The sequence below is a fragment of the Polyodon spathula genome, chromosome 21, assembly GCF_017654505.1.
Source record: "Polyodon spathula isolate WHYD16114869_AA chromosome 21, ASM1765450v1, whole genome shotgun sequence".
Classification (NCBI taxonomy): Eukaryota; Metazoa; Chordata; class Actinopteri; order Acipenseriformes; family Polyodontidae; genus Polyodon; species Polyodon spathula.
In genome coordinates, this window is record NC_054554.1 from 17,587,458 (window position 1) to 17,615,426 (window position 27,969).

Sequence of the window (27,969 nt, forward strand, 5' to 3'; positions counted from 1 at the left end):
TGTTCTCAAATTGTATTTATTACAAGGTTTGTGTGTATCACAGAATTTTCTATTTTCTTTTAATATTTCATTATTTCAACACAGATTAATAAATTCAAACTGTTTACGGTTATTATAACGTAAGCCCTATTCCATCACTTTCTAATTAAAGACTCCTCCCCTCAGCCCCCCCCAAATAAACAACCCACCCTGCCTCCCCCAAAATTATACAAAAAAATTCACCACTTGAAATCTACAAATTATAAAATAGCCATTCCCAAAAAAAAAAAAAAAAGTAATGATTTACAAAATGTAAAATTTCGCTACTTTTCTTAAACTGCTAACAAATGGCACAGCTCTTTACAACACCACTTAACTTCTGTAGAGGAAAACCGACTCAAATGTCTTATTCATTCAAAGAATTCTAGCCAATGCTAAAGCTCAAATCTTGGTTACAAAACACTCTCACGATTTACACTAGTCCGAACGGTGGTCTGCTTCACTGCATGTCTCAGAGCACAGTGGAGCGACTACGAAGACAGCGCATCTCTAAATCTAGTATCAGAGTGCTGGCACAACGAGTTTCAGTAACCAGGATTTCAGCAGAGAATGCAGGCTTTACTGGAATTATTAAACACACTGTTTCAATCAATTGTTGGGGGGAGAAAATCAAGAAAGGACCTACCTAATATATTATAATAATTAATAGTATATTAATAATCATACAATTCTTATGCAATATTAAAAATAATTTTTTGTTGTTGGTCATAATAGTAATAATAACAACAACAACAATAATAATAACAATAATAAATCATTGGTAGAGTGAAGATCAGTGCTAAATTAAACATGTTGGGCGAATTATCCTTTTGATAATAAACAGTGCTTGTATCTGAAAATCATGAATTTCTTAGTTATGTTTTTGCTTTTTTCACCAGGACGTGCACTTTTATTTATTACAGTGAAACCTGCGTCACCCACCTGTCAAAAAATTTCACAGCAGAAATACAGCAGTGCCCAGCATGCAGCAGCATTAACCGTGAGACGTGATGGTAGCTGTAGTTCTTTTTACAGAAAAAGTTAGCAGTTGTTTACACAGGTTGACACAATGACTATAGTATTTAAAATGTGTTCATTGTTTTATGTCATGAGCAAGCCATACTTAAGAAAAAAAGTATAATACTTTTTAAACAAAATAAATCTGTATAAGTAAAGCCAAAATAAAAGGGCTTTTTACTACAGTCCACTGGGATGTCTATATTCTCAATGACATCACAATCCCCTGTAGTGCTGGAGCTGCTTGTACAGGTTCACTCACAGCTTTCACAACTCAGTCACGTTGCAGCTGATGCCTTTCTCAAGCATTTCTACACAACTCCTCTGCCCTTTAAAACACAACCCATCGAAACATTAAACAAAGTGTGCTGGAGTTTAAACAGCATGGGTCTCAGTGATGGATCAGACTTGTTTCCTCCCCTGCTAAGTTAAGGACTGTGTACTCAGGGCTCTGCCACTTCACAGTTTATATCAGACCTGCTCACTTGTGGAAGAGAGACTGACAGCTCACCGAGACCCAATCTGTATCCTCCCTCCCAAAAAAAAAAAAAAAAAAAAAAAAAAAACCATTTCAATGAATAACAAATCAAACTAAAATGACCTTGAACCTTCATTCATGTCTTTATGCTAAGAAAATCCCTGTTTAATATCCTGCTGTGTGGGCTGGGTCTGTTCTCTATGATTCTCTGTTGCAGTTTCTGCTCAGATAGTTAATTGCCAGGCTTACTAACTACTCCAGCAAAATGCTTCTGAAAAAGACTCCCCAGAGCTGCGGAGGAAGTAAGTCAGGGGAAGCAGTTCAGTGTTGCGCTGCACACTAAAAGTCTGCAAAGCTTGCCCACAATGCTGCAATTGTTAGTAAATTTGGAAAAGAATGACCCGAGCAGAAAAAGAGATCACAGAACATGAATAATAATAATAATAATAATAATAATAATAATAATAATAATAATAATAAAACAAGAAATGAAATATGAATGCAAGTGAGACAATATGACCCGTTGAATCCTGGAGAAAGACAGGTAAGACTTTTCTTTGAAAAGGTTGTCTGTAAAAAACAGTAATACAAAAAAAAAAAAAAAAAAATTATATATAATAAATCGGCACACAAAATAAAAATGCAATAGTCATAATATTCTAGTACTATTAATAACAATAATGAATGTAGTTGGTGACTGCAGGCCGACTCAGATGAATGGTTTCCAATCGACAATACAGCATCTGATCACTTAGCCTTCAGCAAATTCACTCTCAACACTGTCAGAGGCAGGAGGAAGGGGCTCAATTCTGTGTACCTGCAAATAAAAAGACATGATGGAACAAACACACCATCACAGGCATGCTAAGCAAGGTTTCTTTAAAACATACTCTCTAACCTCTTATTAGCAGTAGCAATATTATCACTGGCAACCCTGCAATGCTTCTCATCTTCCCTTTTCTACAGTTATTTTCTTGTCTTTTGTACTTCAATTTGGAATATGCTTGAGCTAAAGAATGATCCAGTTTCATCACAACTAAACAAGTGGCTCTCAAGATATGCACACAGGAAGACAGTGCTCACCGTGGGGTTGTGTGTGCTGCACGTGTCTCACCAGTCGTAGCGGCGGGAGGAGGGCTGTCTGTCATCGTCCTGCCGGCTGGGGGGGGCAGCGAGGGCCAGGCGCCCCCCTCCCCCCGCACTACGCTCCCGCTGGTAGTCCAGGGAGCGAGCCCCAGGGGGGGGGTAGCGCGAGGCTGCACCCCTCCACTCCTCATCGAACGCAGCTGCCTCACCTGTGACAGGACAGGAAAGTGAGGGATTGGCTCCCCCCACCCCCCACCCCCAGTATAAAAAAGCACAAAGTAACCTTCCCTCTCCCCTTGAGTTTAATGAGGTCCACTTCTCTCTACCCTCCCCTGTCCCCTCCTCACTCACTCTCCTCCAGGTTAATGAAGTCCTGCCTCTCCTCTCTGTCCCCAGTCTTCCTGTTCCTGGATCGCTCCATCACGTGTCCCCTCTCTCGGATGTGGTGCCCGATGGACATGCGCTCCAGACCACTCTCCGAGTCTCGCATCGTCTGCCGGGTCTCACGGATCTGAACAGGGAGAAAGGAGAGAGAAGAGGTGACAATGTGGCAGAGAGGATAGAAAATAGGCAAAATGAAATAGACAAACGTAACAATGCAAAAATCTAAATTATGTAGTGAAAAACATTAAAATGAACCAAGTAAAGAATCATAATGAATCAGAACCTCCAAGTAATCCAAGATAAGTGAAAAACTTACAAAGCAAAACAGAACGTTTAACAAAAAAAGTAGCAACATAAAGACAGACAGGCACACGGTATACCAACGCTGGAGATGCAGGTTGAGCTCAGACAGAGACAGATAAACATTGCCAATCAGACCTCAGGAGGTCACACACACACACAAAGTCTCTCAGCCAGCCTCAGCCACACAGCACTGACCCCCTGGGTGCTGATTGGATCTGGGAGGTCTGCTGGTACATAGACCTCTCTCAATTCAATTCAATTTCAATTGAATATGCTTTACTGGCATTACAAGAATAAAACAAGTTTTGCAAAGCAATTGCAATGTATGAAAACACACAAACAACAAATGTACAAACAGACAGACAAAACAAACATATTTTCAGTGCAGATGTTGTCCTCACATCTCCTAAAAATATTTGTAACTTTTCAGTTTCTGTAAGGTGGGTGAAGTCACTTATGTGACTCATGAACTTGGGTATGAATGTGTCCCTGACCAGCTTGTATTTGGGCAGTGCAACAGGAAGTGGAGCTCTGTGTCTGTTTTGCCTGGCTCACAGTGCTCTCACAGTCTCCTCTCTCTGGGTCTCCAGGTGGCTCTGTGTTGACCCTTTTCAATTGCTAAATTGTGGTCACTCAATCTGTATTTGGTCAGTAGTTGTTTTTGTTTTAGGTCTTTAACACTGACAAAATATTCTGCCAGGGTGTAAGGCAGGGTGTTTGTCTCTCTCTCTCTCACACACACACACACACACACACACACACACACACAGAGACTGACCCCCCCTGGTGCCGATCGGATCTCGGAGGTCTGCTGGTACACTTTGGGCGCTCCACTGCCACTGCTGGAGTAGGAGATCATCGTCGAGGAGGAGAAGGTCTGGCAGTTCGGAGAGCCAGCCACCCTCTCCTGCAACTCAGGCAAGACGGGAAACGCAGAGAGACACACAAGGGAGAGACCATTAGAACATCTTTCGCACAGGCTGATTCTATCTGCACAGACCCTGACAAACACAGGCAGTACTAGAGTTTTTGACCACTGACTTGGGGTCAATGCCAGTATAACCGAAGCTGTAAAACGCTTGAATACAATTCAGCTGTGGCTGATCCAGTTGGGTGTTAGATTTAATCAAATCAGCCCCTTAAGATGTTCACTTTCCTGGGACATAACTAACTAAAACTGCTCTTGTATACTGTACATTGTCTGTGTTCTTAATTCACAAACAGGTTGAACATGGTAACTGCCTTCATTTGCACCAATCTTCACCAAACTTTATCACACACTCCTAGCCACCTAGACATTTTGGATTGCATTGGGATATAATCCCATAAATCTTTGATTTTATATGAATATTTTAACCTTGTCCATGTACTCATTCACTCTTACCTAAAGCATTACATCATCCCTTGACGCCATTTCAGCCTAATGCGCATGTGCAGGAGTACCAAGCTGTGCGCTTATCACAGGACTATGAGGACCCTGTGTGCCTGCACTGGTTTTCACTGCTAGTTCATCAGTCTGTATACTAGTCTAATACTAAATGAAACAGAATCAGACACCCTCTATTTAAAGTCACGGTTATACTTACACTGCCATCTGCTGTTGGGATGTGGTAATGCTGTGAAATAAACAAAGACAGTTTAGCGCAGAATAGGGAGTGCTGGTGGCAGGACTGAAAACTTAAATGACAAATGTTCTGACTATGAAAGTGTTTCTCAGAAAATGTAGTGCTTCAGTGCATACACACCTTTTAAAAGGGAGCCATTAAGATCGTTCGTGGTGCAGACCACATAACAGCGTTGCAAGAATGTGAATAGAAACTCATTTCAACACTAAGACACTGAGAAAGACTTCTACGAAATGTCTGCGGTAACGGAACAGTCTCATCTCTCTCAGAAACAAGAAAAAGACCACCACTGTATGCTCATGGTAAACTTCATCTACCCCCAGAATCCAATCCTTTCACTTAACCATACCAGGATTGGGGTCAATGTCTGTTTTTCAATTCATTTTTAAAATCAATTCTCAATTCCCAATTCCCATTCCCTTGCCTTCGAAGGAATGGAAATTGGTTGATATTTTAGAGACATAACTGTTGTGATTGTTCAACTGCTTTCAGTTGAAGTGAATTTCATTGAGCCACTGTGAAAAGCTCACTAACAACAAACTGTCGACTGCAATTTTGATCAGTGTGTTGGAATTGATTAAAAGGAAATGGGAATTGGAATTTGATTTTAAAAAAGGAACTGAAATTGAAAACCAGAAGTTGACCTGACCCAGGTCCACACCACATTCCACCACAATTAGGGAAGTGGTTTTCTAGCAAATCTACAGCTCCTTGTCTAGGGAGATGCACCCACAGCGGGGCTGGTAAGGAAGCCGCTATGCTCACAGGGTTCTCTCCAGGCCTTTTCAGCCAGGCGACCCAATCCGCCTGTCTGTAGATGCTATTGTGCCTTTAAAAATAAGAATTGATTGCGCTTATAGCAGAATAGATCACTTATATATAAATCACAATAAATAAATCTTGGAACCAAACAGCTGTGTTACGTCCTCCTCACAATATTTAACCAATCAATCAGACTTGAAGGGGTGGGTTTTCTGTGTTAAGCACTTCAAGAGGCTAAAACATAAAAAATGACTGCTAAAAGACGTTGCCAGTACGAGTCCAGGCTATTCCGCAGCCGACCGTGGATGGGAACTCCCAGGGGGCGGTGCACAATTGGCCCGGGGGGGGGGAGGTTTAGGTCGGCCAGGGTGTCCATGGCTCACTGCGCACTAGCGACGCTGGTAGTCTGGCCGGGCACCTGTGCCTGTAAGCTGCCCGAGAACTGAGTTGCCCTCCGACGCTGTAGCTCTTGGGTGGCTGTATGGCGAGTTCCCTGCGTGAAAAAAGGGGGTCGGCTGACGGCACATACTTTCATGCTTTGGAGGACAGCATGTGTTCGTCTTGGAAATTTTTTTTTTTATTTCAAAGCAAAAATAGTGACAACGAATGCAGGGTTTTCAAAATAAGCTGGCGATCAGCACAATCCACCATCTAATACTAGCTTTGCACGGGCTACTTTATTAAAAAAAGATTATTTTGGGGTATTATCATTCAGTTGTATTTATTGTCATATTGTTGTACTGTAAGGTGATATTAATAAATAACAGCTACACATATTCACCCAAAAAAAAAAAAAAAGCATTCCTATCGTAATATCATAAAAAATCTGTACCCAGGTGACAGAGATATTGGGGGTTCATGTACAGAGGCTGATATGCCTTTAAGAAGAAAGGCATGCTGGGATATCAGCTGAACTATTAGCTGTTCTACAAATACTTAAGTGCTGGATTATTACACTCCGGTTTCATGCAATCATGATGGTGACCAAACGTGTGTGAGTACTGTTGTGTAAAAATAAAAAGGTTAAAATGAACAGTTGCAATTAAAAAACGTGTAACAGTGAAAATCAAAATTAGATGTACATTAACAAAATTCCTTGAAAACTAACAAAGAAATTTAAATGAAGCAATAAAGCTAAAAAGGTTTCTTTTTTTATTGGGGAACTCCAATAAACCTACGTTATCTTTCTCCATTCGAATTGTACAGTTCCTAAATAAGCACAGTCATTTACCATAATAAAAAGAAAACATAGGATATGTGGAATGTAGAATATAAAAAAGCGCAACCAGATTTAGTCAATGAAAAACAACACATTATTCAAATTCTCTGTCATATTATATATTTAAGTCAAGTTGGTTTTTCTGTTAAAGTGCTCCCGGCTATAACGTTCTGCCGCCCGGCTGTATAGAATTTCTGGGTAGAACCCTGTGCTAATGACATGGAAGCATTGATGTATAGCCTGGATTTCCACTCCTTTAACATTTTACGGTCCATTTATTCAGCGCTTGTCAGACACATCAGGTCCAATTTATTTTTACACAAGCTATGTATTTTACACACGTTGTTTTAAAGTAATTTTATTCACAGTAAAACAGGTTTAAAAGGCACTGCACTTAAAAGGACACTCAGTACTGCATCTCCAGCCCTGCCCCACTTCTTGTTCGTTGTATTTATCACATATCTCTTCATAGTAGTGCATACTGATAAATCACCTCCTGATCACTCGTTTTATCACCAAACTCCTCAATAATGCTACCCAAGTCATTATTACTCCTGAATAACATCTCAAAAAGCTCTGTAATGTCTGCAGTATTTTTTGTGTGCTGGATGCAGAAGCAGCTATCTTGTTTGTTTATGTCCGTGTTATGTCTGTAGTGAAGGGACTATGTGTATTGCTCAGATCCGGCTTGTTTTTTTTTTTTGGCTTATATTGGCCATTGAAAGCTTTTCTCTGCTTTTTTCCGGGAAAAAGACAAAAATACAAAAAAACAAACAAAAAGATTAGGGACCTGAGCCTGATGTCTTTTTGATGATGTTGGGCAGGTTCCGACAATGGACCGGAAAGCAAAAATTGTAATGTCGGACCTGGTCCGACATAGGACCGCAAAACGGTTAATGCCTTAGGTTATGTAAGTTATACAAATATAAAAATACTTACACTGCTATCTGCTGTGGGGAGGTGGTACTTCGAAGAAGATAAAAGAGATTAGAGCCAAGGTTAAAAACCAAGAGATTTTGTTAAACACATGATTATATCATCCATAATCTGCAAATACAAGTGTGTGTTAAAAATAGATTAAGTGGAGTGATCTCTCCCGTACTATTAAAGCCCTCTGCCGTTGAGTGGAGATCTCTTTCCTATAGACCTCTATACAGCTCTGCAGTGTTGAGTGAAGTTCTTTCCTATAGACCTATACACAGATCAGCAGTGTTAAGTGGAGATCTCTTTCCTATAGCCATCTGTACAGCACAACAGTGTCGAGTACTCTTTCCTATAGATAGGCCCTACCTATTTCACAGCCATTAAGAACATGACACGAAAGACCATGAAAGTCATCCTTTACCTGAAATCCGGTCTTCACTGAAATCTGGTCTGTTTTCTGTTTTGTGTACTTTTACTTGGTGCTAAACTCCAATTATGTGTACCATTACAGGTTCCAGATGTGATTTGAAAAAGATAGATCATTATGAACTGGGCAGGATTTATTGATTGACACTTGACAGCAGCCAATAACCACTCCGGGATCTACTTGATCGGTAGAGTTGGGCATCCGGGGCAAGTTTAGTATCCTAGAGATCAACAGGTACCATTAGACGAGTGAAAACTATGTAAAATGTGTGTCCAAAATAAATCCAGACATTCTACAATAATTGCTGCAGTGGATCGTACAAAAGGATTTGGAAGCCAAATTCTACATGGTTGATGGTGGCAAACTAATTTCTACCACCTGCAGTGTTTAACTGGATCGCATAGTCAAGCAACAATCCAGCTCCATTTAGACTCAGGCTAAAGCCATCAAAGACAAAGGCACCACAGAGATTTTAAACCCGACATCAGTAAGTAACTCTGTTAGTCATCTGCTTTTGTTAATGTCAGGCCTTGAAATGTTTATACTTTGCTGTTTTTAAATACATGCTCATGCTTTGTTACACCACCATAAAATCTAAGACTTAAATAGATGAGACCGTGAAATTCAAGAGTTTTTAAATGCTATGACCTTAATTTACAAAAATGGACTGTGAATTTGGTATGGCCCTACCTATATAAATCTATAAAGCTCAGCAGTGTTGAGAGTTGACAGAGTGATTCTTGTAAATTGTTTGTCAGCAGTATCATTTTTTCTTACCATGTTTTCCATCATGCTGCTCATCATCCCAAACATGTCCATGAACCCGCCACCCCCGCCCTGCAAATATACAAAGAAACACAGCACATAGCAATCATGATCATTACGGCTGTAATGAAGAGCACATTTTGACCTTCGAAGGTTCGGACCACATTACCGAAAGAAGGTTTGAACCGTCGATAGTACCAATTTGCATAATTTACTAGTGATATCACCATAGCTACTACTTTATATTTGATTGAAAATCCCATTATCGTACAGGTAATACATATAAAAAACGGAATAAAACATGCACATGTAGTTTAACAATACGTTATACAGAACAATAATCATGGTTTTATAATTTTAATTAAAAAAAATACACGTTTATGTAGGTGAAATTGATGTTGCTTGTGATACTTGCCATGATGATCACGATTATCGGCTGAATAAATAAAATATATAACATTTCTTGTAATGTGGCTGGTTATTGCTCACTTATTTACAGTGTTCCAAAAAAATGCTTTGAAGTTTTCAGTTATGTAACAGTTTCACATTCCAAACACAGATCGTATGTTACTGTAACCCCTGTTTGGGAGCTTCATATAAAGCACTAGCTAATTTATTTTTTAAACCAAAAAGTAGGGTTGCAACCAGGGCCATAACGGGAGCTGACATTCTACCGAGGTCAAACTTGGGTTTCAAGCTATAGCTGGCAGTATTTATATGACTGCTTGGTATTTACTATTCAAACTCCAAATCTAAGTGACAGAGAAAGAATGAATCTTAGTTATAAATCTCCGTCCCGACCTGTGAGGGCGCTGTGTAAAGGGAACAGTGTGCCCCGGACTGGACGGTCTGACAATTCATTCCAGGGAAAGTTGGAAGTCGGCCATCTAGAACGGGGCCACAGTACACAAGTCATTGCCCTAGACAGGAAACCATGTGGCAATCACGGATTGGAGGAAAAGCGATTGCACTCGCTAACCAAGGGGGCATGGCTGAAGGTACAAAAGGGGATGCGACAGAGTGAACTGCTCCTCTGTTATGGTTTCGAGACAACCGCTGAAGGAGTGTAATAAAAGAACTGTGAGCGTTTAGTTTGTTTTCTCGTTTCTAATTGTACTCGTTTGTTCTTGTTAGACGGCTAAAGGCTTAAGGCCAGCAACAACGCGGACAACACTTCACAACTGTACATGAATCAATTGTACTTCACCACTTGCACATTAGCACGCACTCTGGACTTGTGAACGTGTTTGTGTTGTGTGTGTTTACACTGTGTATTATTTCGGGACTGTAACCCGTGGTTTAAACAGTGCACTACAAATAAAGAATTGTTTGTAGGTGAACTTTGTTTTTTGTCATCTGTTTATGCATTACATCACCTCTACACCTGTGCACTGCAAACAACTTTGCCACACTATGTTACACAACAAACCAACAGAGAAAATTAATGAGTCTTTTGTACTTTACCAGAATTTTTGCATCATAAAAACATCAGCATTTATGATGCAAAAAACAACTGAGGACAAGACCTTGATGTCGTCATAGATAGTTACCGCTATGGTTGCAACCTTTATAAAAGAACGATTAATGAATACTTACACTTCATTGCTTGGAACATTTGCACAATGCAGAGTACCCCAATGCATCTTTATAACATGTATTCCCCTGGTCCCACCCTAGTCTGTTGGAAATTAATGCTCATTTTCTCCAAAACATATCATAGATCAACAAAATACTTCAGACTCTGTGAACACCTTTTTGCTAACTGTAGATAAACAAGAGGTTATTTGTTTTTTTCTTTTTTTCTGTCTATCTTTCTGAAACCCGTTTCTAGGGCACGTGACCTTTCAGCTGTGCTTTTTTAAATGGACAGTGCTTTAGCCTACTCGGTGCTAGGTTTTTCGAAATAAAAAGTATTAGTGTTAGCGTATACATTATGATTCATACCTTTTCTACCATAACACTTCTCATGTCTTGTACACTAACTGTTCAGCACATATTTTACTGAAGCAATTTTGCTGCTATAGGTACTCCCCTAGTGCTTTGGTATTATATCATGCGCTAATGCACAGCAGCGGCGTCACTGATAGAGGTGCTACATATAACAATCTGGTAATGAAGAAAGTCTGTTTACTTTGGTTAAGCCTACGACGATATGCCATTAGGGGAATACATTCATTACCAATTTAGTGTTAATTTGACTACGTTCGCCGGTGTACTAGCTAATTAACACGACATGTAATATCGGTTAAGTGGGTAAAAACCATTGTTGGTCTAGTTGGACTAACAAGCTATTATGTTTTAATCACAAACGGTGTAACAACCAATAACAATTGTCTGTTCCACTTGTTTTTTTATCTTTTCGATATGCATACACATATTGGTTTCTGTTATAAAAGATATATATATATATTATAGCATAATATAGATAATAGAATATATATATTATATAATATATATATTAATAAATATATAATCTGACTTTGTGAACGCTGCTTGATGCTGCCTGACGAAGGTTTGAAGGTTCAGAACTACCTTCGAATTCCTCTCTGGCAAACAAACCATTGAACCTTTGAGCACAGCCCTAATGACTATTGAGCATTAATGTCCTACACAGCAGCCACTCCCTGCTCGATAACTGACCACGGAGACAAAAAGACAAGGAGCCAATCTGCTCGATAAGAGACTATGTGATTGTGTGGTTAAAGAAAAGGGTTTGTAACCAGGAGGTCCCCGGTTCAAATCCAGACTCACTCACTACGTGACCTTGAGCAAGTCACTTAACTTCCTTGTGCTCTGTCTTTCAGTTGAGACACTGTTGTAAGTGACTCTGCAGCTGATGCATAGTTCACACACCCTAGTCTCTGTAAGTAGCCGTCTGCTAAATAAACAAATAACAACAACTTACCACGGAGACAACAAAGTCAAGGGCAGGGATCTGCAAGTGTAGCGTTTAAATCCTAAAAGTACTTGGAATCTTAACCCCCCACTGATCACCGGAGGAAGACAGTTTAATTTGAAGGCAACAGAAACTGAAATGTATTCAGTCTTATTAAGCTGGTAGTGCCAGAGTCTGTCACATGTACAGTCACATGTAGTTTAAAAATACATTATATAGAACAGTAATCATGTTTTTAATTTTAATTAAAAAAATACAAGTTGTTTATTTACACTTAATTGAGGCTGCTTGCGATATATACAGTAAGCTTGCATTGCAGCAGCACCAACTGCAGCGGACTTCGGTAAAAGAAAGCTTTATTTAAGTCAGCGTTCCAAGCAGGGTATTAGTCACATTTTACTACTACTAAAAATATTAATAATATTAACTTACGACGACTTACTTTGTTGTCAAGTGACCCCAGAGATTGGTTACATCTCCATGATACAGTGGTCTGCGTAAGTATTCGCCCCCTGCAAAGTTCACACTTTGCTGGCACCTGAGTGTAGTCCACGACGCTACACAAACTACTCCACACTGACAAAGTTAAAAAATGCATATAGAATATAAATAGTAAGATTTACAGAGAAAAACAGATTAATCTCAGTTGCATAAGTATTCAACCCCTTTGCTACTGCAGCCTTAAATCAGTTCAGGTGCAAATGATTTGCTTGCAAAGTCACAAAATTTGTGAAATGGTTTCAGCCTGTGTGTACTCAAAGTGGTTTAACTTGTAGATCATTTCCCTCAAGTATATAAAGACTTTCAAGCGGCAACTCGCATAGTGATACAACAAAGCAACCATGAAGACCAAGGAGCTTTCAAAACAAGGGATAAAGTGGTAGAGAGGCAGAGAGCAGGTGAAGGGTACAAGAAAATTTCAAAGACCCTGATTATCCCTCTCAGCACAGTGAAGTCCATCATCAAGAAGTAGAAGAAACAACATACCACCCAGACACTACCCAGATCAAGTCGCCCACCCAACCTGAGCAGCCAGGCAAGCAGTTAACTGGTTCGGGATCTCACTCTGAAGCCAACAATGGCCTTGACAGATCTGCAAAGTTCTGTGTCTGAGATGGGAGTCAGTGTTCACACATCAACAATAAGCAGGCCTGTATGGACGGGTGGCAAGAAAGAAGCCATTACACAAAAAGCCTCATCTTAAAGCATGTATTGAGTTTGCGAAAAAGCATGTAGACGATGCTGCAAACATGTGGAAAAAGGTTTTGTGGTCAGATGAAAATGAAACTTTTCAGTCTAAATTCCAATCGTTACATCTGGCACAAGCCCAACACTGTACATCACCCAGTCAACACCCTCTATTCCAACTGTCAAGCATGGTGGTGGCGGCAATATTGTCATTTAGAGCATTTATTTGCAGAAAATGACAACTGGTCAAAATAAGAAAAAAGATGCAGTTGTGGAATAACCCTGATTTTCAATCACAGCTTTCATGCGTCTTGGCACGCTCTCCACCAGTCTTTCACATTGATGTTGGGTGACTTTATGCCACTCCTGGCGCAAAAATTCAAGCAGCTCGGCTTTGTTTGATGGCTTGTGACCATCCATCTTCCTCTTGATCACATTCCAGAGGTTTTCAATGGGGTTCAGGTCTGGAGATTGGGCTGGCCATGACAGGGTCTTGATCTGGTGGTCCTCCATCCACACCATGATTGACCTGGCTGTGTGGCATGGAGCATTGTCCTGCTGGAAAAACCAATCCTCAGAGTTGGGGAACATTGTCAGAGCAGAAGGAAGCAAGTTTTCTTCCAGGACAACCTTGTACTTGGCTTGATTCATGCCAAAGCTGCCCGATTCCAGCCTTGCTGAAGCACCCCCAGATCATCACCGATCCTCCACCACATTTCACAGTGGGTGCAAGACACTGTGGCTTGTAGGCCTCTCCAGGTCTCCGTCTAACCATTAGACAACTAGATGTTGGGCAAAGCTGAAAATTGGACTCATCTGGGGATGCTTCAGCAAGGCTGGAATCGGTCAGATTTGTCTTTGTGAAGGACGCATGAATCAAGCCAAGTACAAGGTTGTCCTGGAAGAAAACTTGCTTCCTTCTGCTCTGACAATGTTCCCCAACTCTGAGGATTGGTTTTTCCAGCAGGACAATGCTCCATGCCACACAGCCAGGTCAATCAAGGTGTGGATGCAGGAACACCAGATCAACCACATACCTATAAATAGTAAAACCAGAGAAACTGATAATTTTGCAGTGGTCTCTTAATTTTTTCCAGAGCTGTATGTATGTGTGTGTATATATATATATATATATATATATATATATATATATATACACATACATATACACACACACACACACACAGTACTGTGCAAAAGTTTTAGGCAAGTGTGAAAAAATGCTGTAAAGTAAGAATGCCTTCAAAAATAGACATGTTAATAGTTTATATTTATCAATTAACAAAATTGTTGGTTGGCCCAAACATCTTGGAGAACTAACCACAGTTCTTCTGTGGATTTAAGCAGCCTCAGTTGCTTCTCTCTCTTCAGGTAATCCCAGACAGACTCAATGATGTTGAGATCAGGGCTCTGTGGGGGCCATACCATCACTTCCAGGACTCCTTGTTCTTCTTTACGCTGAAGATAGTTCTTAATGACTTTCACTGTATGTTTGGGGTTGTTGTCATGCTGCAGAATAAATTTGGGGCCAATCAGATGCCTTCCTGATGGTATTGCATGATGGATAAGTATCTGCCTGTACTTCTCAGCACTGAGAAGATCATTAATCCCCAACTCCATTTGCAGAAATGCAGCCCCAAACTTGCAAGGAACTTCCACCATGCTTCACTGTTGCCTGCAGACACTCATTCATGCACCGCTCTACAGCTCTTCAGCGAACAAACTGCCTTCTGCTACAACCAAATATTTCAAATTTTGACTCATCAGTCCAGAGCACCTGCTGCCATTTTTCTGCACCCCAGTTCCTGTGTTTTCGTGCATAGTTGAGTCGCTTGGCCTTGTTTCCAAGTCGGATGTATGGCTTTTTGCCGCAAGTCTTCCATGAAGGCCACTTCTGTCAGACTTCTCCGGACAGTAGATGGGTGTACTAGGGTCCCACTGTTTTCTGCCAATTCTGAGCTGATGGCATTGCTGGACATCTTCCGATTGTGAAGGGAAGTAAGCATGATGTGTCTGTCATCTGCCGCAGTAAGTTTCCTTGGCCGACCACTGCGTCTACGGTCCTCAACGTTGCCCGTTTCTTTGTGCGTCGTCAAAAGAGCTTGGACAACACATCTGGAAACCCGTCTGCCTTGAAATTTCTGCCTGGGAGAGACCTTGCTGATGCAGTATAACCACCTTGTGTCTTGTTGCTGTGCTCAGTCTTGCCATGGTGTATGACTTTTGACAGTAAACTGTCTTCAGCAACGTCACCTTGTTAGCTGAGTTTGGCTGTTCCTCACTCAGTTTTATTCCTCTTACACAGCTGTTTCTGTTTCAGTTAATGATTGTGTTTCAACCTACATGTTGAATTGATGATCATTAGCACCTGTTTGGTATAATTGTTTAATCATACACCTGACTACATGCCTACAAAATCCCTGACTTTGTGCAAGTGTACCTAGAAGAACTGATGCTATTTTGAAGGCAAAGGGTGGTCACATCAAATGTACACACACACACATGTATTTGATGTAGATTTTTCTTCTGTTCACTCACTTTGCATTTAGTTAATTGATAAATATAAACTATTAGCATGTCTATTTTTGAAAGCATTCTTACTTTACAGCATTTTTTCACACCTGCCTAAAACTTTTGGACAGTACTGTATAGATACACAGTGCCTTGCAAAAGTATTCAGACCCCTGACCAATTCTATCATATTACCGAATTACAAATGGTACACTGAAATTTCGTTCTGTTTGATATTTTATTTTTAAACATTGAAATGCAGAATCAATTATTGTAAGGTGACACTGGTTTTTAGTTGGGAAATATTTAAGAAAAATAAAAAACTGAAATATCTTGCTTGCATTAGTATTCAACCCCTGTGCTGTGGAAGCTCCCAGTTTGCACCGATGAAAGAAATTGCCCTAACGAGGATACAGTTACTTTACCATTGGCCTCCACCTGTGAACCATTAAAGTTGGTGTCACATTTTCTGGATAAAAACCCCACTGTTGAAGGATCATAGGTAAGGCTGTGAATCTGAAGGAAAATGAAGACCAAAGAGCATTCTACAGAAGTTAGAGATAAAGTAATACAAATGCATAGATTAGGGAAAGGGTACAAAATAATATCCAAGTGTTTGGATATCCCAGCGAGCACAGTTGGATCAATAATCAGGAACTGGAAGCTGCATCACACCACCCAGGCACTGCCAAGAAAAGGCCGTCCCTCAAAACTCAGCGCTCAAACAAGAAGGAGACTTATGAGAGAAGCCACAGAGAGGCCAACAATCACTGTGAAGGAGCTACAGAGTTCAGTGGCTGGGAGTGGAGTAATGGTGCACCAGTCAATCATATCAAGAGCTCTGCATAACACTGGCCTGTATGGGAGGGTGGCAAGAAAGAAACAGCTACTCAAAAAAGTACCATCTGAAAGCACGTCTGGAGTTTCCCAGAAAGCATGAGAGTGACCCAGCTGTGATGTGGGAAAAGGTTTTGTGGTCAGATGAGACCAAGATAAAGCTTTTGGGCCAAAACTCAAAGCGCTATGTGTTGCACAGTTTTTAATTTTTCTTAAAAATATTTCCCAACATAAAACCAATGTCACCTTACAATAACTGATTTTGAGTTTAAGTGTTTTAAAAAAAAAAAAAAAAAACGAACAGAATGAAACTTCAATGTACCATTTGTAATTCAGTAATATGAGAGAATTGGTCAGGGGTCTGAATACCTTTGCAAGGCACTGTGTGTGTGTGTGTATGTATGTTATGGTATGTATAGTTATTTATATACATATATATACTATACATATATAGTATATATGATACACATATATATATATATATATATATATATATATATTATATATATATATATTATATATATATATATATATACATATATATACATATATATATAATATATATATATATATATATATATATATATATATATATATATATATATATATATATATATATACATATACATACACACACACACACACACACACACACACACACTTGCAAGAATAACTGGAAAACCTGTTTGTCATTGTTGTTCCATAGTTAAGGAACATAAACGTTTTTTTCCACTTATCACAAGTAAAACTGGACATGTACTGTGTCCCACATTTTATATTTTAAAACCTACATACTATACGAAAATCTATCTATGGGAAACTGGTGTCATACAAAAGGATTATTTAAAATTGTGGCTCTTCGGATTTGATATTCAACATTGAATATCTCAAAATTGTGTGGAATACACATTACTGTTTTTTGTCTGAACGATTTATTTAATGCAGCTGCTTTTGCTACTTTCCCGAAAATATATTTTGAAAATAGTAACAAAGTGGATTCGAAGGAGGAATAATTTAATAAAATAGTAAACACATTTATTATTTTAGAAAGAAAGATTAATCTCACTAAGACTTATTGAGTTTTAAATGGCAAAATTGGTGCAATATTTTACTATTTTTTAATATTTAAGAAAAAGGAGGCAAACGACCGCAGCAAGATCTCATTCAGGTTTTATTGAGAAGGTCAGCACACCACAACACAGCCCACAGTAGCGTACAAGCTGCCCTTTATATCCCAAAACCCAGCAAAAGCATGTAACATTTAGACATAACAAGACACTATTTGGACAAGATTCACAACCACGACTCGATCATGCTCCCCCCGACCCCGTTCACATGCACAGGCACTCAGGTCACTGACAAAACACAGAACAGCAACACAAAACCATATAGCACAAATAGTCCAGATCGCTACAGTATTAACATACACTATAGCACTGTCTACTAGCACAAATTTGCTTTAACGTTCTGTAATGGAAAGAAAACTGTGCTGCAGTCAAAATAATGTAAAGTATTATGCAGTACATGGACATCTCTGCAAACCTATCCAGAATTTAGTAAATCTGTAACGATTTTTCACGTGGGACCAAGTTTGGCATTTATTATATGTGAATCAGAGTTATAGTGCAAATGAAATAGAATGTTTATGTAAATTGTAGGGTCTGGCATTATATGTCAAAAACTATGTGTGTTCAGATAAAATACATGTCTTTTTACCTTGCTGAAACAGTATGTTTATAACTTGTTTATAGTATTGTGTCAAGTTTAACATTTTAAATAATGTTAAGTTACTTTAGCCACAGTGGCTAACTAAATTAAAGTCTTAGAGGGAACGTAGTTATGGTACAATAATAAAGATCTGCAATGGTGTATCAGGGGTGCACCCAGGATCTAGTCTCATCTGTCAACAGGGGGGAATGTGCTAATAAAGTTCAATCTCATCTCTGTGTCGCACACATTACATACACCAAACTAAAGAACATGCTGTCACAATAAAACCAATTAAAGGGTATGGAGAGCTGAAACAAGTACTTTAAACAAACCAATTTCTCACATAAAGGAATAATCAACAATGTTTCACAGGACTATTATTATTTTTTGGCCATTACGCAAACTGAAAACACAGCCTAGCGGCCTGATTACAGCGTCATTTTTCCAGGTAACAACGTAACAGCCTGTTACAGTCAACAATGCTGACGAGAACCCTGGACACCATATAATCATAATAATATTATATTTTTATATAGCGCCTTTCATAGTGGACCACTATCACAAAGCACTTTACAAGACACAAGACTAGGGATGTGAACTATGCATCAGTTGCAGAGTGACTTACCACAACATCTGACCCGAAAGACAGAGCACAACGAGGTTAAATGGCTTCCTCTTGGTCACACAATGAGTCAGTGGCTGAGCTGGGATTTGAAATGGGGACCTCCTGGTTACAAGCGCATTTCTTTAACTACTGGACCACACAGCCTCCTTTGAATTGTAGAGTTGCTATACGTATACTATTTGGAAGCGGACTTTAACAACAACTTTTGTTTATGTAATATGCATTATACAAATCAAAATATCAAATTTTGCATGCGAGTGACATTTAATATGTGATTTACAGTATTCACACACTGTCAAACAGTTTCTGTTAACAGGAAGAAAAAAAACATACAGTGCGTGAATGGCGTCTGACAAACCTTCAAAGGTTTAAAACAATCTTTGAATCCCTGGCTAGTGAACGAACCTTCAGGACACAGTCCTAGTGTGGAGGATTTGCTGTTTCAGTGGAAAACCTAAATAGTTAATGAGTCTTTTTGCAAAAATATTTCTTTCATCCCCTGGTGTGGAGACATAATGCAAGGAAGACAGACCCCGGAACCTGGATTTTCCTTGCCTGCAAGAAAGCCTTTGAGCGCCTGTTTTGGAAGACATACGGCCCACTGGAAGAGGCAACGAAAGTCTATTAAGTACTCAATATGTAGTGCTTTTACCCTCTTATAAACTCGAGAATAAGCCGACCTTAAAGTAAAATTAATGTTTTGTTTGAGAATGTAAGAACAGTATTATTGCTTTCAATTCATGCTTTGAGTTAATGAACACTATAGTAACTGTTTTGTTGTACGATATGGGTTTTACAAGGCAATTACAAGGCAATTCTCATTCTGCGTTTAAAGCTAGGATTGCCTTCTGAACCAAAACATCTATATGAGACTGATTTAACGATGCTTTGACTATAAATATTAAAAAGTAATTATTTGTGTTACTAATGATACCCCTGTTAAGATTAACCTTCATCTTAAGTAACTGTCAGGAATGTGGTTGTAACCTTTAAAGGAATCTGCCAGACACTGCTCTGGATAGCTAATCAGCTATCGGGAGTGGGGCGTCGTCATTTATATTTTCTTTTCTGTACTGTTTAGTTAAACCTTCTGTATTACTATAGTTTATTTGTTGCACCTTTCATTTTTCCTTTGTTAGTTTTATTTCCAATAAAACTGTTCCTTTGTATTCATTAGAAGCGGTGTTCTGTCTGATTAATTCAATAGAGGTTGGTTCTACATGATTTTGAATTCAAATAAGATATTATACCATTATAATTTAAAGTCCAAGTCCAAATACAAATATACCTTGCACACTACACAGGGAAGGGATGCTGTGGAGTGTATTCTTGCTATTTTGAACAATTTTTATTTTTGTAGAAGCATATATGTTTTATAAAAACATCTTTAGTTAATATTTGGACTAGATAGCTTGTTTGGTAGGGCATCTACTTGGGGGATAATGGCCATTCTGATTGGATGAGATCACCTGTGAGGTTTACAATAATAACAAATACAGCAGCATACTTACCATTCCCATCATTCCAAAGGGTGATAGAGCTCCAGCCTAAAATAAAAACACAAGCGAGTTTGATCAGCAGTAATGCAGTTTCTTGAAGTCATGTACTAATATGATTTTCCAAAAGATCCAGGTCTTCTTTTGTTTGTTTTTCACCCATAAATGTTGTAGCAGCATGTAAAAATAATTTACACAAAGACAATCAACAGCTTTACATTTTCTATGTATGATTTCTGCAGGTATGACAGTATAACCTGGAATGGGAAATTTATTTCCACTCTGTTTCTGTTCTGAATGAATGAATGCTGGCCCCAACCCTCCTCTCCCCGCTGGGCTAATCATGGACCTTCTCTCTCGTACCTGGATTTGGGGTCTCCTGGCTGGCTGGATCGGAGCGCTCACAGTCCTTCCATCCGTGATCCCCAGGAATGGGTCGAACCCGAACGCCCCAAACATGCTTCTCATCTGCTGCCTGTGCGTCGCAAAGGGATCCCTGAAAATCAGGAGGGGGGGGGGGGGGTTGGTGGTTAACAGAGACACACAGACAGACATGCTGCCTGGATCTTACTGCGTTTGGTAAGTAAACCAAGAATAATTACTTAGTGTTTGTATCAATCAAAATTACATGAAGTTCTCTTTACTACAGACCTCTATACAGCTCAGGCGTGTTGACAGACTTGACGTAGTGATTCTTCTAAATATCTTATTTTTCTTCGATTTCTGCATGCAATTGTGCCATGACAGCAACAAATTACACTGTGAAGTGTCTCATGGAGACTAGTCACTAAACTATTTTTTCCGTCTGAAGCAGAATGGAGAATAATGTCAGCATAGTTAAAATAAGGTGAAGTCATACTTGTTACCAACTAAGAGAAACTTGAAGAAGTTAGACTCACACCTGCCCATAATTCAGTAACTACCTCACTCACACCTGCCCTTAATTCAGGAACACTGAGAAAGGCCAGGTTTTTAAAATTTGCCCCTATATCGAAATTAATACATAAATGAAGCATTAAACCCAAACTCTCCCCAATCACACCAGCAGTGCTAATCGGCAGATCACCGGGTCTGAACTAAAGCAAACTGAGCAGCCAGGGTTAGCAGTGAGTAAAGCAATCCAAATGGGTTAAGACTAGAACAACCAAGGCGGTCATTTTGACTGTTTTTGGAATTAATTTAAATTGCTGTGTGTGTGTCCTTAATCCTTAGCGGTCCATTTATTCAGTGCTTGTCAGACGGGTCAGGTCCAATTTTCATTTTTTTATTTTACACATGCTGTTTAAAATATATTTGTCAGAGTAAAACAGGTTTAAAAGGCAACGCATAGCAAAGGGACACTCAGCACTGCATCTCCAGCCAAGCCCCACCCCTTGTTCATTGTGCTTTTCAGTCATAGTCGTGCAACTGATAAATCCTCTCCTGATCACCAAACTCCTCAATAATGCGATCCAAGTAATTATTTAATTAAAAATATCTCACTCTATAAATGTCTGTGATATTCTTTGAGCGCTGGATGCGGAAGCAGCTATCTTCTTTGTTTGTGTCCGTATTCTCTCCGTGTTGGAGGGGCTATGTGTATTGCTCAGATACGTCCCCCTTTTTTTTTTCGGTCTCATCCGGCCATTGAAAGGTTTTCTCTACTTTTTCCAGAGAAAAAAACGACTAGAGACCTGTGCTTTTTGATGATATCGGACTGGAAAGGAAAAATTGTAATGTTGGACCTGGTCTGACATAGGACCGAAAAGGATTAAGGACCTGTGTTTTCCTGACTTTTCCTAAATATATGTACTAATTCCCCTGACAAAGAAAAAGATCGCGTAGTTGCAAAAATCACCAAGATAAAATACTGTCATACCTATTCCGACCAGATGCGGTCAAAGTGACCAATACATAAACAACATTATAACAATGAAATGTTGTAGTATTATTGGCGAAGTTTGATTATATCAGTCTGTATTCCTCAAGAGGGCTGTCTGTTGACATTTCTAATGTCTCAGTCAGCCTCTGATAACCCATCAGTCAGCCTTGATAGCTCACGGAGCCAGGTTGTCTGTCTGCACTAGTTACTACAAGTCACACATTTTTTCTAACAAATTAATTGTTACCCACACATTGTAAATGGATCGCTGAAGAAGCAGGACAGAAAACAGTGTTTGTAATTACTGCAATTTTTTACCAAACAACATTCTGATGCAGTAAAGACAGACAATGCAGTAAGTGCACAGCACATTTTTAAAAGCACAGTATCTGTGCGACTTGTGGCAGGCAGCACTTACTTTGTAAACAATGGTAAATGATGCCCATTCTGTTCAAATGTTTATTTATTCATGTCATTTTGATTATAGTAAGTCTGTATATAAATGCATAGCTTTGGTTGCGCTTTATTATGTAGGCAATATAAACCCATTTATTAAAAAAGAAAAAAAGGATACTTATTTACATCATTTCAGTTGAACAGTTTTGTATTTATATGATATACCTGTAGATACACATTTATTTTCAAATTTTATTTCATTTTTAAGTTTTTTGAGGATGCACATTATGTAATCAGAGTTGGGGTCAATTCCATTTTTTTCAATTTCCAGTCTCAGTTTGCTTTTATACAATTCTAATTCCTATTCCGTTTTACGGCATAGTCTTTACTGAGGTTTATGCCATAAGCTTTATCAGGTTTTCTGACAAGTTCATTAAGTTGTATACAGTATTTGTTTGTTCCATAAAGCCTTTGTTGTAAAATGCTTGAAATAGGAATTTGAATTGAATAAATGGGAATTGGGATAAAAAAGGGAATTAACCCCAACTCCGTATGCAATATGTCTGTTTATTTACAATGTTTAGGTTGTGGAGATTTTTAATACACCAGTCAAACTGACCGGTCATGGTTATTCTAGGTATGCCTATAAACGTGGTCATTCAAGTGTTAATCAGGTCAGTGTCAGATATTGGTTTCTATTAGAGATAGGCATTAGTGGTAGGCATAATAGACAATGTTAAAACAAGCTTTAGAATTAAGCCTTTTCTTAACTGACAGGAGAGCAATGTTTTACAGAAAACAATAACACCCAGTGAGCGGCAAGTGGACCTCAATAATAACTGCGGCGACTATTCTTCTCAGGAACCAAATCAGGAAAAAATAAAACCAACATCCTCTGTGATCCAGTGATAAAAACAGTGCGGTTTCCAATACCGAATGCTTTCTCTACAGTTATTGCACAGATATATTTAATTACGAAAAAGATCAAATAAGTAGCATTTATTTAAAAATAAGCAAAAAAATAAAATAATGTGGAGCACATTAAGCAAGTGTGCTTCCTTCTTTGAATTAAATATTTCCATTGGCAGAGTTTGCAAGTTCCATTTTCTTCTGCTTCGTAAAGAAATTCCACACAATGCTTTGCTTGGATACCATTGTTATGTATTCACAGACAGAATTTAGTGATCAGGAATGGCACTTTGTTACACCAAACATACAGTGGCTTGCGAAAGTACTGACCCCCCCTTGGCATTTTTCCTATTTTGTTGCCTTACAATGTAGAATTAAAATGGATTTTTATTTGGATTTCATGTAATGGACATACACAAAATAGTCCAAATTGGTGAAGTGAAATGAAAAAAATAACTTGTTTCAAAATAGTCTATAAAATAAATAACGGAAAAGTGGTGCGTGCATATGTATTCACCCCCTTTGCTATTAAGCCTCTAAATAAGATCTGGTGCAACCAATTACCTTCAAAAGTCACATAATTAGTTAAATAAAGTCCACCTGTGTGCAATCTAAGTGCCACATGATCTGTCACATGATCTCAGTATATATACACCTGTTCTGAAAGGCCCCAGAGTCTGCAACACCACTAAGCAAGGGGCACCACGAAGCAAGCGGCACCATGAAGACCAAGGAGCTCTCCAAACAGGTCAGCGACAAAGTTGTGGAGAAGTACAGATCAGGGTTGGGTTATAAAAAACTATCCGAAACTTTGAACATCCCATGGAGCACCATTAAAGCCATTATTAAAAAATGGAAAGAATATGGCACCACAACAAACCTGGCAAGAGAGGGCCGCCCACAAAAACTCACGGACCAGGCAAGGAGGACATTAATCAGAGGCAACAAAGAGACCAAAGATAACCCTGAAGGAGCTGCAAAGCTCCACAGCGGAGATTGGAGTATCTGTCCATAGGACCACTTTAAGCCGTACACTCCACAGAGCTGGGCTTTATGGAAGAGTGGCCAGAAAAAAAGCCATTGCTTAAAGAAAAAAATAAGCAAACACGTTTGGTGTTTGCCAAAAGGCCCCAAACATACAGAAAAAGGGACTCTGGTTAGATGAGACTAAAATTGAGCTTTTTGGCCATCAAGGAAAACGCTATGTCTGGCGCAAACCCAACACCTCTCATCACCCTGAGAGCACCATCCCCACAGTGAAGCATGGTGGTGGCAGCATCATGCTGAGGGGATGTTTTTCATCGGCAGGGACTGGGAAACTGGTCAGAATTGAAGGAATGATGGATGGCACTAAATACAGGGAAATTCTTGAGGGAAACCTGTTTCAGTCTTCCAGAGATTTGAGACTGGGACGGAGGTTCACCTTCCAGCAGGACAATGACCCTAAGCATACTGCTAAAGCAACACTCGAGTGGTTTAAGGGGAAACATTTAAATGTCTTGGAATGGCCTAGTCAAAGCCCAGACCTCAATCCAATTGAGAATCTGTGGTATGACTTAAAGATTGCTGTACACCAGCGGAACCCATCCAACTTGAAGGAGCTGGAGCAGTTTTGCCTTGAAGAATGGGCAAAAATCCCAGTGGCTAGATGTGCCAAGCTTATAGATACATACCCCAAAAGACTTGCAGCTGTAATTGCTGCAAAAGGTGGCTCTACAAAGTATTGACTTTGGGGGGGTGAATAGTTATGCATGCTCAAGTTTTCTGTTTTTTTGTCTTATTTCTTGTTTGTTTCACAATAAAAAATATTTTGCATCTTCAAAGTGGTAGGCATGCTGTGTAAATCAAATGATACAAACCCCCAAAAAAATCAATTTTAATTCCAGGTTGTAAGGCAACAAAATAGGAAAAATGCCAAGGGGGGTCAATACTTTCGCAAGCCACTGTATGCACTTGTCTCATTTGCGACTGTCGTCAAAACCCAGCTGGCTCAATTTACATTAACTTTTTGCGACAGTGCATAAGTAATAGCAGTGCTGTACTACTGCATTAGTTTTAAAACTGAACATAACAGCCGTGTTATCAACAACAGCGGAATATGGTCAATATATGTTACAAAGAATCCTGAAGCATGATGCACATTTAACATCAATAACTATTTAAAAAAGGTTTTTTATTACTACTGCAATGTCACCAGTACTGAAAGGTCTACAGATCTGAAGGGACTAAATGTATGTGTACTACATAGTATTTATATACGTATCATGGACTTAAAACATTAGTATGTGATTTTTTTTTTTTTTTTTTTTTTTTTTTTTTTTTTTGTTTTTTAAATCATTAGCCAAAAAAAGGTGCAGATACCCCGGTATTTTTCACTGCGGTACCCGGTTCTGGATTTTCTACCTGTGCCGCCCTCTAGTTTCTATTAACCTGAACTGGTGCAACCCCAGTGAGAGCTCTGGTTTCTATTAATCTGAACTGGTGCAACCCCAGTGAGAGCTCTGGTTTCTATTAACCTGAACTTTTGCAGCCCCAGTAACAGCTCTGGTTTCTATTAACCTGAACTGTTGCAACCACAGTGATAGCTCTGGTTTCTATTAACCTGAACTGGTGCAATCCCAGTGAGAGCTCTGGTTTCTATTAATCTGAACTGGTGCAACCCCAGTGACAGCTCTGGTTTCTATTAACCTGAACTGTTGCAGCCACAGTGACAGCTCTGCAGGTGGTGTATTGTAGAGCTGCACACTCATTCAGATACTGGAATGAACTTGCCACAAAAAAAAATCAGGTGCTGAGCTAGCCACAGAAACCAGGTGCTGACAATCAGGGGAGGCTCGTTGCTGTTGACTGGGCTAATTTACAAGTGCAACCAGTGAAGAAACATTGTGATGTTTGCTGCTTTTATTAGACTGCAGGACAGCTATTCACACAAATAGCTTGAAATGGTAAATTAGCCAAATCTACACCAATGACCCTTACCTGTGGAGAGCTTGATCCAGATAATCAAATAATTGGTTTCTGCAGCACTAGTGTGTGGCACTGGAAACATGCTTGTAATCACACACTGAAACATGGAAAAAACTAAACTAAGCTCGGACAGGCAGAACTAAAAAAAAAAAAAAAAAACCACCAAGTTACTTCAATGAATCAACTTGATGTTCTTTCACAGTGAGCAGAGGCTGTTTCAACAGTAGGCAGAATGTCGATTCATGTATGAGATCACATTGGCAACATGTTACTGCATATCCTAACGTGTATCGCTACACAAGCTGCAATAAGTACATATAATGAAATTTGTAACTTGTAACAAAGTATTTCTGCATTGGGAAAGGCTACTGTATTCATGTAGCTAGATCCAGTTACTCAAAATGACAGACCTGCTGCCTTTGGCTTTTAGGCTGGATTGTAACAAAATATGCAAGTGCCTGGGTGGCAAAGTGTTGTACCATGTCTGCTACAACAATGGGAATTACAGGATGAAAGCACAGGTTTCATTATTATTTAGTAGCCGTTTTCAGCAGGTAAGGAATCTAAAAATAAATAATACTTTTTTCTAAATGTATACTTAGTAAAACAAATATTTACTTGCATGTTCCTACAACCATACGCTGCAAATTGTATCCACTATCAACTTAATTAATACTATTAGACACCGGCCTGGAAAGAAGACTCCTGTTGCTAGCAGTTTCACCAATTCCATATTTTACTACGAGCTTTACTAGCCCCAGTGTACAGAAGCAACACGCTCAGGTGTCTCATTAAAAACTTACAGTGAAACCAGGAAAGGATCAAACTGTTGTGCAATAGGAGTCATATGTCCACTTATTGCTAATTGAAAGATACCACACTAGCCAAATACTGTACTGACAACAACAATACATCCGAATTTAGCCATTTTTTTTTTTTTGCATGCAAGAATACATACACAATACCACACTTGAAAATAAACCGCATCTATATTATCAACACAAAATAAACACGAAGCTTGTTTTTTTTATTTCATAACGAGACACTTGTCACATAAATAATTCCAAAACTGGAGGTGCCTCGCTTCACAACAGCAACACGAATGTGGAGTAATCATTGCAATTGCTGTGTTTTAATATACGCTACATTTATAAAGATACACATTACAAATATACTCACAACATATAAGGGTTTTCATCCATGTCGCGTAAATATCGGAACATCCTCCGTTCGGATAAATGCCTTTAAATAAACACACCTTGCCTAGCTAGCTTTTCTTTAAAAATAAATAAATAAATCACCAATATAATGTTGCTATATCACTATAGAATTGTGTTTCCGGGGGTATGTAACCTCTCTTTAATGTTATTTTAAATTGCTTGCTTTCTTTTTTTCTTTCTCTCGCTGTTTGGTTTTTTTCTTCCTTTCTTGATTTCCCTTCACTGACCGTCCACAGCAGCAAAACCGGAAGTTACGTCACAATGGAAGACGAGAGAGACAGATAAATTAAATTAGTCAAACGTTGGTTTCATTTGTTCACATTAAAAAAAAACCATGACGTGCTT

The 27,969-nt window shown here is 39.1% G+C and overlaps 1 protein-coding gene across 2 annotated transcripts; it reads right to left on the bottom strand.

Annotated features, from left to right (window-relative positions):
• On the bottom strand, positions 1–27,882 carry LOC121296271 (myeloid leukemia factor 2-like). Of its 2 annotated transcripts, XM_041221612.1 has the most exons (10): positions 27,584–27,882; positions 20,635–20,767; positions 20,287–20,322; positions 9,021–9,080; positions 7,832–7,858; positions 4,873–4,902; positions 4,065–4,193; positions 2,951–3,110; positions 2,597–2,808; positions 1–2,330 (listed from the first exon to the last, which is right to left on the bottom strand). In XM_041221612.1, exons 1-9 carry the CDS (start codon positions 27,625–27,627, stop codon positions 2,624–2,626), a joined length of 804 nt encoding a protein of 267 aa, XP_041077546.1. In that variant the 5' UTR covers positions 27,628–27,882; the 3' UTR covers positions 1–2,330; positions 2,597–2,623. The 2 variants fall into 2 exon arrangements, with proteins under 2 accessions (XP_041077546.1, XP_041077547.1); XM_041221613.1 differs by lacking the exon at positions 7,832–7,858.
• Between the last annotated feature and the right edge of the window lie 87 nt (positions 27,883–27,969).

Bases quoted from the DNA above. Each gene is read 5' to 3' on its own strand.
- LOC121296271 (XM_041221612.1), bottom strand. From the start codon at position 27,627: ATGTTCCGATATTTACGCGACATGGATGAAAACCCTTATATGTT. The intron at 20,323-20,634 runs GTACGAGAGAGA...TTTTTATTTTAG, and splicing joins CCAGGAGACCCCAAATCCAG to GCTGGAGCTCTATCACCCTT. The intron at 7,859-9,020 runs GTAAGAAAAAAT...TCTTCTTCGAAG, and splicing joins GCAGCATGATGGAAAACATG to TACCACCTCCCCACAGCAGA.